The sequence below is a fragment of the Macaca mulatta genome, chromosome 12 (assembly GCF_049350105.2).
Source record: "Macaca mulatta isolate MMU2019108-1 chromosome 12, T2T-MMU8v2.0, whole genome shotgun sequence".
NCBI classification, from domain to species: Eukaryota; Metazoa; Chordata; class Mammalia; order Primates; family Cercopithecidae; genus Macaca; species Macaca mulatta.
The window spans coordinates 26595155-26608708 of NC_133417.1; the positions used below are offsets into that span (position 1 = coordinate 26595155).

At 42.7% G+C, this 13554-nt stretch overlaps 1 protein-coding gene across 1 annotated transcript in view; it reads right to left on the reverse strand.

The window, feature by feature from the left end:
• MAP3K19 (mitogen-activated protein kinase kinase kinase 19) overlaps positions 1–13554 on the reverse strand; it is a 104772-nt gene that overhangs the window by 19854 nt on the left and 71364 nt on the right. The window contains exons 9-10 of the mRNA XM_077956513.1: positions 6891–6934; positions 663–3116 (exon numbers count right to left, since the gene is read on the reverse strand). Coding sequence (XP_077812639.1) covers positions 663–3116; positions 6891–6934 — 2498 coding nt within the window. The remainder of the gene's footprint in view (positions 1–662; positions 3117–6890; positions 6935–13554) is intronic.

Genomic DNA, 13554 nt, shown 5'->3' on the forward strand with positions numbered 1-13554 from the left:
CACTCCATGCCCACTCCCATGCCAAACAAAATTTTTTAAAATCTTATTTCAGGATTTTTGCTTACACTTCCATGAGAACAATGGCTGAGTCTTGTACAGCACTATGCTCCTAGTTCTTGGCCCACTGCTAGAAACACAGTAGGCATCAATAATAATTTTGCATTAAAGTAGTGAATCATCTGACAGCAAATGCTCAGGTGTAGGGACTCTAAGAAATGTACATTTCATGTCTTCATATGAACAAAATGGTGAGCCACTTCTGGACCATGTTCATTTCTTTCTATCTCACATACCTAGAGCAATGTCTTGCCTATAATTATCTCTCTGCTGACAGTTGGAAATGATATGCTGTTGATTGAAAATGTCATCATTGAATAAAATACTGACCTATTTGAATGGTTTTGCTAAATTAATTTAACCAAACTGATTTCATTGCAATGTCAAGCTAGCTAAATTCCAGAAGTGAGGCAGCATAATGAAAACATCTTAGCCTGGGAGTCAGAGGACCTGAATTCCAACCTTGTGATCAAACAATGAGACCTTGAAGAAACTATTTAATTGTGTAGGGTTTATAATTCCTCATTTGAAAATAAGGGGTTTGAACCAGATTATCTCTGAGGTCCTTCCCACCCCAATGAATCTCGGATTCTAATTTTACCAACCTGCATTTTGACATTTGTTGTCCCTCTGTCCATTTCTTTTGGGGTACTTCCTCTCTGACTGAGGATACAATTTAGGTTTTCAGGATCGGTTCCATTTGCCATTTTTTGGCAAGAGTTGTTATCTTTCTCATCAAGAGCTAATAACTCTGCAGCTAGACAACCTAATAGTTCATCTGTCAATTCCTCATTATTTACAGAGTCCGGAATTCCTTGGGAAATTGAATTTGTGCCATTTAAAGTTTTTCCAAACATTTGATAAGTGATTGACTTATTTGCTAAACTATCATGATCTAAATAATGTATCCAATATTGATATGTCTGGGAAGATGCACTTTCTTGTTTTTCTTGGAAAGAGAAATTTGCAAGTGTTTTAGACTGATCTGAAACACTATCAAACTCTAGATCATTAGTTGAAATTCGGCTGGCATTTACTTTACTAAAAGATGCTCTATTCTGCTTTTCTTGCTGTACATACTTGTTAGAATTCTTCTCACTTGGCACTGCCCAGCTGTTTTCTGAAGGGATAAATGAGATCTGGTGATGTAGCTCTTCAAGTTCTTGCAGATCTCTGAGGCTTGTGGTGAGTATTTGATTGTTAGAAATGTCTCTATCGCCCATAGACTCTTCCACAGAAACTTCTTTAACAATGGATAAATCTGAGACAGGAGGGAATTCATTCTGTTTCATGGACTGCTCAGGTGTCTGAGCCAAGTTCATGGGATGAATTTCATCTTGGAAAGATAGAAACTCATTTCCTGAAGACTTAATCTGCCAGTCTGGTTCTGAAATATCATCTCCGTTTTCAATGTCATGTAGGTTGCTACGTACAGCCTTGGAACTCTTTTCTTTAGAAATGAAGCCTTTGTGCTCTTGTTTAATGCCAAATGAAGGCTTTGGGGGTTTCATATGTGTTTTTTTCTGAGAAAGTCTTGTTCTGATATTGCTGCTCCTCTCACTGTGTGAAGATCGACATTTATTGGTGATACATCTGCCTGATGGAGCCGAACATATCTCACGGTAATATTTGTTTTCATCCCTTTCAGCCTCTCGCACATGACAATAAACAGGGGTCCCAAACATTTCATAGATTCCAGGTCCATTAGCAGTTGAATTGATTTCTTGGAACATATCACTATACTTAAGATCTAGGTAATTTAGTCTTGGCTCTGCCGGTTGAACAGAAAGAGGAACACATGACTTTTGTATTACTGGATTTTTACATATGCAAGGAAATGATTGCTTTTTAGGTTTCTGAGTCCGGTGAGTTGATTGCTTCTTTGCTATCTGTGGTATTCTCTTTTGAAACCTGGGCAATTGCCAAGGCCTAGGGTCAACAAGTCCCAAAGCAGGGAAAATTTGTGCTTTTATGCTGGCTTTATGCATGGTAGGCTTAATGGGACCTTCAGTAGAAATCAGGAAATTCGGAGGTGTCTTCTTAATTGTCTTAGTCTTTGAATCCAACTTACTTCTATGGGAATTCATCTCATGCTTGTCATTTTCTTGGTGTACAAGTATGTTGACACTATGGTTGTTATGAATGGTTCTCTTTCTTTTTTGGAGGCTTGGTTTGGCTATTGCTGGTTCCTTGGGGCTTCCATCCACAGGGAAGGTGATGTGGATAAGAGGCACCATCCCACTCATTTCTGGTTTGGCTCCTTCTGCTATTGATATTTTTATGTTTGTCTCCATGCTGCTACGACCTTCCGGGAGTTTATCAATGGGGTCATCAAAGAATACATTGGATAAGCTTTTAAGTACAGTACACTCTTCTAAAATATTGTTTGGTTCCATTGCTTCACCTTTATGTAATGAAGCTCTTTTTGAAGCAGCTTTATTATTTCTCATCTCTTCATCCTGGCTTGGAGTTATTTCTGAATGCTGGGCTTCTTGGAACTTGCTTGGAATGGTACGTACTATTTCTGAATCTTGTTCATAGTTTTTGGCTACTGACCTCTCATTCTTTCTTGATGAAAGATATTGAGAGTTCTCTTCTTCAGCTTTTCTCGTTTTACTCCCATGGCAGTCAATATCCTCTTCCCTATCTGCAGGAATATTGCCTTCCTTCAAATTCTCAAAAGACACCGAAGACTGCCCTTTTTCAAGGTGGATGATTTCAATTTTGTTACATTCTTCTATTTCCTTGGATTTCCAGTTCTCCTCCATCTCCAGGCATTGTCTGTGATGGTTAACCTTAGGAAAGGAGCATATGTTTCTTGACCAAATGAAGCCATCAGAAGACCTGAGAGTCGAATCCATCAACAACTTAACTAGGGCTCCTGGAGGCTTATTTGTTGGGCTAAGCTCATCAGATTGACGAACAGACGCTGAGAGCTTGGGCACAAAAGATGTGAGGCTTGGAATTTTTCTTTCTTTCTCTTTTGGAAACTTGTGATTTCGGGGGATACTAAGGACACCGGATCGTGTGGGCAAGAGTGACCGTGGTGGCAGAGGGAACTAAAAGGAAAGAGAGAAAAAGCTATGAATGCAGAAACATATATAAATATCATGCTAACTGGTTTAAAGTAGTCTAGGCCGGGCGCGGTGGCTCAAGCCTGTAATCCCAGCACTTTGGGAGGCCGAGACGGGCGGATCACGAGGTCAGGAGATCGAGACCATCCTGGCTAACATGGTGAAACCCCGTCTCTACTAAAAAATACAAAAAACTAGCCGGGCGAGGTGGCGGGCGCCTGTAGTCCCAGCTACTCGGGAGGCTGAGGCAGGAGAATGGCGTAAACCCGGGAGGCGGAGCTTGCAGTGAGCTGAGATCCGGCCACTGCACTCCAGCCTGGGAGACAGAGCGAAAACTCCGCCTCAAAAAAAAAAAAAAAATAAAGTAGTCTAAAGAGATTATAATATCCTTTTAAGGAAGGCTTTTAAAGTACAAAGCTAGCCTGGAGATCACAATTTTTTTTTTTTTTTTTTTTTGAGACAAGGTCTCGCTCTGTCACCCAGCCTGCAGTGTAGTGGAATAATCACAGCTCACTGCAGCCTTAACTTCCCGGGCTCAAGCGATCCTCCCACCTTAGCCTCCTGAGCAGCTGGGACTACAGGCGTGTGCCACCATGCCCGGCTAATTTTTTAATTTTAGTAGAGACGAGGTCTCTCTATGTTGCCCAGACTGGTCTCAAACTCCTGGCCTCAAGCAATCCTCCCACTTCTGCCTCCCAAAATGCTGGAATTACAAGCATGAGCCACTATGCCTGGAAAGATCACAATTTTTAAAACTAAAACCTCATTCCCAATATTTTTTTTAGAACCAATTTAAAACAACACTTTTTTTAAGGTTTTAAAACAATTTTTTAATTTTTTTTTTTTTTTTTTTTTTTTTTTTTTTTTTTTTTTTTTTTTTTTGAGACGGAGTCATGCTCTGTCGCCCAGGCTGGAGTGCAGTGGCCGGATCTCAGCTCACTGCAAGCTCCGCCTCCCGGGTTCACGCCATTCTCCTGCCTCAGCCTCCCGAGTAGCTGGGACTACAGGCGCCCGCCACCTCGCCCGGCTAGTTTTTTTTTTGTATTTCTTAATAGAGACGGGGTTTCACCGTGTTAGCCAGGATGGTCTCGATCTCCTGACCTCGTGATCCGCCCGTCTCGGCCTCCCAAAGTGCTGGGATTACAGGCTTGAGCCACCGCGCCCGGCCAATTTTTTACTTTTTTAATATTTTTTATTATACTTTAAGTTCTAGGGTACATGTGCACAACGTGCAGGTTTGTTACGTATGTATACATGTGCTATGTTGGTGTGCTGCAAAACAACACATTTTAAAACCAGAATTATTATAGATGCAAATATTCATGGTTATATATTTTTAAACGAAGGCCCTATAATGTAAATGGTAAAAATTTGAGATAAGAAGCATTTTATTTCTCTTCCTTTTTCTTTTTACTTTCCATAGAATTGATTTAAGATTTTTGAAATCCCACTCAGAACAGTTTAAAGTTGTTGTTAAAATACCTCAAAAATTACCAGTTATTGACTAACTCAGAATTTGTATCTGAAACACAACTACTTACCATCATTTTGCTGAATTATTTTGTGAATGAAATGTACAAAATTTCTTTTTTGTGGATGAAAGGAAAATGGATGCCTTTCATTTCTCCTTTGCCCTCTATTTTCAAACTAAGCTAGTTTTTATTATCATCCTGTAGAGGTCAGTGTAACCCAATGTATAATATTAAGCTTTGTAGGCAGTAAGCTATGAACTCCTTAACTTTATGCTTCTTTTCATTGTGGTCTTTTCCTGTGTATACAGACTCAGTACCTATTTATATCACAATATTTAAAGGCATGGGTCATGGGTAGTAATTGAGAAATATATGTTTAATTTTCATTCTATTGCCACGTACGTGTAGGAAGGAAGGAAATGGAACTTGACTCTAGAAACTTAGGCATTAAAAGTAGATGAGATGTAGTGTAGGTCCCAGTTTTACTGTCTGGATGATTTTCCCCATTTCTTCAAAATGACTTAGGAAATAAAGGCAGATTCACCCAGTGCTTAACCATCTGCCTAGTAATGGCCATTACATTTTTTTAGGTCAGTAAGTTTCTTTTTACAATGCTAAGCAGTACCTATGCGTAAGTATTTCTCAAAGGCTCATAGGAAAAGAAGGGTCAGGTAGTTGAGAAACTAAGAATTGCAAGTATCTTTCCAAAAACTTATAAATTAGACAACTAGGAAAACCTTTCCACCACTGGGGAAAAAAAAAACAATTGCCTAATTTCTAGATAGGTTGAAAAAAGACAAATTAAAATATGTCTGGCTGGGCGTGGTGGCTCATGCCTGTAATCCCAGCACTTTGGGAGTGCAAGGAAGGTGGATCACTTGAGGTCAGGAGTTCGAGACCAACCTGACCAACATGGTGAAACCCCATCTCTATTAAAAATACAAAAATTAGCTGGGCGTGGTGGCAGGTGCCTGTAATCGCAGCTACTCAGGAGGCTGAGGCAGGAGAAATTCTTGAACCCAGGAGGTGGAGGTTGCAGTGAGCTGAGATTGCACCACTGCACTGCAGCCTGGGCAACAGAGACTCTATCTCAAAAAAAAAAAAAAAATGTCTAAGGGAGCTATTCAGCTCATTATGTAATGAGAACAGAAACACTCCAGAAAAGCATTGCACCTGGCAAGGTGTAATTTTCCCAGGAATAATTTGCTACTCTAGGAACTACATGTGAGTTGTTGTTTTTCCAAGAAACACAGTTGACCCTTGAACAACACAGCTTTAAAATGTGCAAGTCCACTTACATGTGGATTTTCTTCCTCCTCTGCTACCTCTGTGACAGCGAGACCAAGCCCTCCTCTTCCTCCTCCTCAGCCTATTCAACGTGGAGACAATGAGGATGAAGATCTTTATGCTGCTCCACTTCCACTTAATGAAGAGTAAATATATTTTCTCTTCCTTAGGATTTTCTTTTGTTGTTGTTGCTGGTTTCTTTCTTTCTTTCTTTCTTTTTTTTTTTTTTTTTTTTTTGAGACGGGGTCTTGCTCTGTGGCCAGGATGGAGTACAGTGGCGCGATCTTGGCTCACTGCAGCCTCTGCCTCCCAGGTTCAAGCAGTTCTCCTGCCTCAGCCTCCCGAGTAGCTGGGATTACAGGCACACGCCACCATGCCCAGCTAATTTTTGTATTTTTAGTAGAGATGGTGTTTCACCATGTTGGCCAGGCTGGTCTCGATCTCTTGACCTCGTGATCCACTGCCTTGGCCTCCCAAAGTACTGGGATTATAGGCATGAGTCACCGCACCTGGTCCCTTACGATTTTCTTAATAACATTTTATTTTCTTGGCTTTTTTGTAAGAATACAGCATATAATACATGTAACACACAAAAGGTGTGTTAATCAACTGTGTATGTTATCAATAAGGCTCTGGTCAACAGTAGGCTATTGCAGCCAGGTGCGGTGTCTCACACCTGTAATCCTAGCACTTTGGGAGGCTAAAGGGGAGTATTACTTGAGGCCAGGAGCAAGACCAGTGTGGCCAACACAGTGCGACCCTGTCTCTACACAAAACAAAACAAAACAAAACAAAACAAAAAAACCGGTAGGCTATAAGTAGCTAAGTTTTAGGGGAATCAAAGGTTATGTGTGGATTTTTGACTGTGTTGGGGACATCAGTGACCCTATTCCCTGCATTGTTGAAGGGTCAACTGTAATTGCTGAGGATTTGGTTCTAAATTAGTTGATAGAGTTTTTTGGTTTTAATTCTCAGTCAATAATGCTAGCACTAATCTTACCTCGATGCTTTGGCCACTGTACTTCACATCAGAGGTCGAAGACTCTACAACAAGAAAAAAAATAACTGTATATTCTTAGTAGTAGAGAGAAAACAGTCTCAAGCCAGAGTCTGCGAGTGAAGTAGTGCAGATGCTAAGGGGTCTGAGGAAAAGCTGTAGATATTGGAGGCTTCCCCTGTGGAATTCACACAGAGGTGAACTCATTACGCAAAACTTCAGGCTACTGCCACTAGCAGGGGTTGCTGTTTTATATTTCTATCTCTATTCTGAGAGAAAACCCGAGATCTCTGGACCGCAGAGCAGACCATTGATCACTCACAGAACATTGTAATGCCAGTTCCCCACATCCCAGTTCCTCACAGGGCAACGTGATGAGAGCCGGGTGTCGACCTGTGTAGCTGGTAGAGTTGCGTCACAGGAGGGAGCCCTGGAATGATGAGACTCAGGGGGTGTATTGGGTGGGTGGCACTTTAGCCCGTCTTTCCCTCCAGAGAAAGAGAGAACTTTCCTATGAATTGTAAGCAAATGCCTCCAGGAGAAAGGTGACTCTGTGTTTTATTACCCTAGAATATAAGCAAACAGCTTTTGGGGAAATCAGTCTCTAAACCTCTCTGGAGCAATACACTAACTTCTGAGGCATTTTTGCTGTTCAATCATCTTCTGACTGGTTTCCTAGTGTTTTTTGCTTAGAAAGCCTGAACTGTTGGCCGGGCGCGGTGGCTCAAGCCTGTAATCCCAGCACTTTGGGAGGCCGAGACGGGCGGATCACGAGGTCAGGAGATCGAGACCATCCTGGCTAACACGGTGAAACCCCGTCTCTATTAAGAAATACAAAAAAAAAACTAGCCGGGCGAGGTGGCGGGCGCCTGTAGTCCCAGCTACTCGGGAGGCTGAGGCCGGAGAATGGCGTGAACCCGGGAGGCGGAGCTTGCAGTGAGCTGAGATCCGGCCACTGCACTCCAGCCTGGGTGACAGAGCGAGACTCCGTCTCAAAAAAAACAAAAACAAAAACAAAAACAAAAAAAAAAAAAAAAAAAAAAAAAGAAAGCCTGAACTGTGCAGAAATGTGAAAATATTCTTATATGTGTCTCCCAACAGTTGTTTAAACTAGATCAACCACAAACTCTGAAAGGTGAGTGTGAGGAAGACTCACCCAGGTAATGAGATGGGACTTACTAGGTAGTATAAAACCTGGAAGTTGTTCTCTTCTTACCAAAAAGTCAGAATGATCCCCAAAACCCCACGCACCACCACCACCACCTCTGCATAGTTTGGACTGTCTAAAGCTGAAGCCAAAAGCTCCAGTGTCTCCAGGGTCAAAACAGAAATGGATGAAGTGGGACAGCAAGGCACAGCAGTAAATGGAGATCATATGCCCCAACTAAAGGGGCATCATTACCCAGCTCTTAGTGACGTCATCCAATCCAGATGGGTAATTCAGCACTGCTAGATCTTCCAAGAGAAGCCAGAGAGCTGCAGATTTTTTTTTTTTTTTTTTTTTTTTTTTTTGAGACGGAGTCTCGCTCTGTCGCCTAGGCTGGAGTGCAGTGGCAGGATCTCAGCTCACTGCAACCTCCGCCTCCTGGGTTCAAGTGATCCTCCTGCCTCAGCCTCCTGAGTAGCTGGGATTACAGTCACCTGCCACCATGCCCGGCTAATTTTTTGTTTTTTTTTTTTTTTTTTTTTTTAGTAGAGACAGGGTTTCACTATGTTGGCCAGGCTGGTCTCGAACACCTGACCTTGTGATCCACCCACCTCAGCCTCCCAAAGTGCTGGGCTTACAAGCGTGAGCCACCATGCCCGGCCCAAGCTGCAGATTTTATGTGAAATCTCCTTCCCCTACCCTTGCTTATTTATTTGAAAGTTTTATAATTTTAATTTTTTGTATAGATAGGGTCTTACTATATTTCCCAGGCTGGTCTCAAACTCCTGGGCTCAAACAATCCTCATACCTTGGCTTCCCAAAGTTCTGGGATTCCATGTGTGAGCCACTGGGACTGGCCTCCCCTCCCTGGTTTTTCAATGTTGTGAGGGTCAAACAAATGTCTGTAGGTCCATTTCAGCCACAGGCTGTCATTCTGAAGTTTCACACAGAGAGAAAAAGACTTCTTTAAGATTTAACACAGTAGAAAAGCCAATCCCAGGTGAAAAACAAGTCACCTAAGAAGAGGACCCCAACAGGAGGGGCCACAGGCATTCCCCTTGGACACAGCTGGCCATGGCACCCCCACTTCATTCTTAATGCATTTACTCAACAATTATTTACTGAGTGCCTACTGAGTGGCCAACGCTGTCCCAGAAGATGGCAATTGATAGTTGTGAGCAGGAAAGACAGATCTTTGCTCTTTGCTCCCAGGGGTTGCATTCCAGAGGTTGAGGTTTTCATTGAAAAGATGTTAGAAGTTAATCCAGAAATACAATTGAATATAATTTATAGTTGGGTACATATGGATAACATCCTGAGTTTTTTTAAAAAACTCCTTTCAAGTATTCTTATCAATATTTGGATAAATATTATCCAATATTGGTCAGGAATTATGTGGGGTAAAGACTTCTGGTGGGAATGCAGAGGCAAGATCTTTCTGGTAGGTAATTTGACAACATGTGTCAAAGCCTTTTTTAAATGTGTAGAGACCAGCCTGAGCAACATAGTGAGACTCCATCTCTACAAAAAATGTTAAAAGTAGCCAGGTGTGGTGGCATGCACCTGTACTTCCAGCTACTCAGGAGGCTGTGGCGGAGGATCACTTAAGCCTGGGATATCGAGAATGCAGTGAGCCATGTTTGCAACACTGCATTCCAGCATGGGTGACAGAGCGAGACCCTATCTCCAAACAAGTAAATAAAATAAATGAGTACAGAGTTCCAATTTAAAATGGCAGATTGAATTTACAAGCTTTTCTCCAGTCCCTCCACAAATCACACTAAAATCACAGCAAAGGAATTAAAAAATTTTAAAAAAATTAAATAAGGACAAAAAAATAAAAACACCCAAATGATAAAACAACAGATGAGCAATATCAACATTTTGGACAGAGAAAACTATATGGACGAATAATAACTGATTGAATTGTCAGCTTTCTGTGTTCTGCCCGATGCTTGCAAGGGGAGAGCCCAACCAGAAATAAGAATCTCGGAAAGGAATGGGAACTGAAGGTACTTACGAAGACAGGGATGCAGGCAAGACTGAAACGAGAGGGTGCTCATAAGCCTGTGCTGGAATAAGTCCCAGATTCCCTGCCCTGTCCACTATGAGGATTTACTCTTCTCCTTTCCTGCAGATGACTGGAAGTTTATTCCCTGGAGGGCTTGAAACAAAGATGCTAAGGAGCTGGGTATGGCTGAGAGCAGAAATGGGGTGCTGGAGTGAAAATATGAGGATTAAGGAGAAGTGTACACACGGAAATATGAACCCTATTCAGTGCCAAGAACGTTGCCTCTAATAACCTGCAGGCAGGCACTTGGTTTCTCTCTCTGGGGAAAACTAGCTGAGAGAAAAGGTCCATCAATCTATACAAGCTGACACTTGGGAATCCCTCTACCAATCGTCCAGTTCTCCACCTATTCAACTCCCTTGAGGCCCATTCAACAAGCTCACTCAAACATACAGAACTTTTTAGTGAAACCCTTTAGATACAAATAGACAAGATTCAACTGATATGTAGGGAAACGCTCCAATATGAAAATACAGAGAACATATCAAACTGAAAGAAAGAAAGGAGCTCAGAAGAATTAGAGACAACAAACAAACAACTCTGTCATTCATATTCTCCGTGTACCCTTTCTCAAGAAGCTGCTGGGAAATATGCCCTGGTAAATGAGGATTAAGTGAAGCAGGGAAGCCAGACAAGGTGGCTCAAGCCTGTAATCCCAACACTTTGGGAGGCCAAGGTGAGTGGATCACTTGAGCCCAGGAGTTCAAGACCAGCCTGGGCAATATAGTGAGACTCCATCGCTAAAAAAGAAATGTTTTTAAAGTAGCTGGGCCTGGTGGTGCATACCTGTAGTCCCAGCTACTCAGGAGGCTGAAGAGGGAGAATGGCTTCAGCCCAGAAGACGGAGGTTGCAGTGAGCTGAGATCGCGCCACTGCACTCCAGCATGGGTGACAGAGTCAGACTTTGTCTCAAAAAAAAAAAAAAAAAAAAAAAGGAAAGGAAGATTAAGCCACATATCCAGTAGACAGGGATTCAACACAGCAAGGAGGCAAAGGAATTCCCAGGATGACACGAAGGGAATCTCAGATGGGCGGCTGGGCAGTAGATCCAGAGAGCAGGTGGTGCGGAGTAAAACTGGAGGCCAGGAGGGTCCAGGAGCAATGTCTCCAAAAACAAAAGGAACCAACAGATTGCCTGATATCTAATCACCTGTATTGAGATTTGTTTTACAGGTGCAATACCCAGGATGGGATGAATTAGTAACAGATATACAAAGAGTAAGTAAACGAAGAAATGAAGTGGTTATTACCGAGATAAATCCAATGTCTAAAAGGAGAGGAAGTGTAATCAACACACTATGGAGCTCAGCTGCAAATAATATTTTACCTTAGTCATAATAACAGAGACATTGAATATTGATTTCAAAAAAATAAACACAGGCCAGGCGCGGCGGCTCGCACCTGTAATCCCAGCACTTTGGGAGGCCAAGGCAGGTGGATCACGAGGTCAGGAGATCCAGACCATCCTGGCTAACACGGTGAAACCCCGTCTCTACTAAAAATACAAAAAATCAGCCGGGCATGGTGGCGGGCGCCTGTAATCCCAGCTACTCAGGAGGCTGAGGCAGGAGAATGGCGTGAACCCGGGAGGTGGAGCTTGCAGTGAGCCGAGATCGTGCCACTGCCCTCCAGCCTGGGTGACAGAGCGAGACTCCGTCTCGAAATAAATAAATAAATAAACAAACAAACACAAAGATTGGGAAAACTGGGCATTGCTTGTGTGTGAGGCAAGTAATGTAAAAGTAATAAATCTTAACAGATGAAGCCCAAACTGGACAATCAATAAATACCACTCTAAACATGATATGTAGCAATATGAAAGCATACACTAGAAGAAACAGTCTTGTACTAGCTGTACTTTTTTTTTTTAAGAGATGAGGTCTCACTCTGTCACCCAGGCTGGAGTGCAACGGACTAATCATCATCCACTGTCGCCTTGGGCTCCTGGAATCAAGCAATCCTCCCACCTCAGCCTCCTGAGTAGCTGAGCTATTAGGTAGCTGTGCACCACCACAGCCACTTAGTTTTTAAAATTTATTTTTATATATGTACTTTTTTTTTGTTTTGTTTTGTTTTGTTTTTGTTTTGTTTTTGTTTTTTTCAGACGGAGTCTCGCTCTGTCGCCCAGGCTGGAGTGCAGTGGCCGGATCTCGGCTCACTGCAAGCTCCGCCTCCGGGGTTCACACCATTCTCCTGCCTCAGCCTCCCGAGTAGCTGGGACTACAGGCGCCCGCCACCTCGCCCAGCTAGGTTTTTTTTTGTATTTTTTAGTAGAGACAGGGTTTCACCGTGTTAGTCAGGATGGTCTCGCTCTCTTGACCTCGTGATCCGCCCGTCTCGGCCTCCCAAAGTGCTGGGATTACAGGCTTGAGCCACTGCGCCCAGCCATATGTACTGTTTTTAGAGGTGGAGTCTGCCTATGTTGCCCAGGCTGCCCTCAAACTCCTGGCCTCAAGCTAGTAGTGCTCCTCCCTCGAACTCCCAAAGTGCTGGAGTTACAGGCGTGTGCCTGTGCACGGCCAGTACTTCTTATTTCTTTTTCTTTTCTTTTCTTTTCTTTTTTTTTTTTTTTTTTTTTTGAGGTTTCAAGTGATCTGCCCGCCTTGGCCTCCCAAAGTGCTGCCCTGGACCTGATTATTATTATTATTATTATTATTAATTAAAAGTGCATTTGTAATGGCTATGCGCCAGGTATGATGCCAGGTGCGTGGAGGTTGAATGATTCTTACTTTTGTAATCCGGTGAAAATGAGCACATAAACAAATAGTGACAATTATGCTTGATTAGTGCTACGTTGTAAGTAAGATCAGGAGCCTATAGGGGAACAAAGAAATGGCAACTCATCCAGTTTTGGGATGTTCAGGAAGACTTTCCAGAGGAAGTGGTTTCTAAGACAAAACCTGAAGGATGGCATAATGCCTCAGCAGAAAGAACAGTAGGTGCAAATATTCACATGCGTGTTTAGGGAATAGAGGGCATTTAGTGTGCTAAAGTTTATCATACTGCTGAGGAAGAGTGGCAGGATATGAGGTTGAAAGAGGCTGTTGAGGCTGAACACGGTTGCTCACGCCTGTAATCCCAGCACTTTGGGAGGCCAAGGTGGGAGGATCACTTTAGCCCAGGAGTTCAGTAACAGCCTGGGCAACATGGTGAAACCCCATCTGTACCAAAAAAAAATAGCCAGGCGTGGTGGCATGCACCTGTAGTCCCAGCTACCCAAGAGGCTGAAGTGGGAGGATGTCTTGAGCCCAGGATGCAGAGGTTGCAGTGAACCAAGATCATGCCACTGCATTCTAGCCTGGGCAACACAGCCAGACCCTGTCTAAAAACAACAAAACAAACAAACAAAAAACGCTATCGAGATTTGGGAACTAACTTTGTAAACTTCAAGGAGCAAGAGTCTAGGTCCACTTCACAGTCCAGATTTCATATGAACTCTTTTACATACA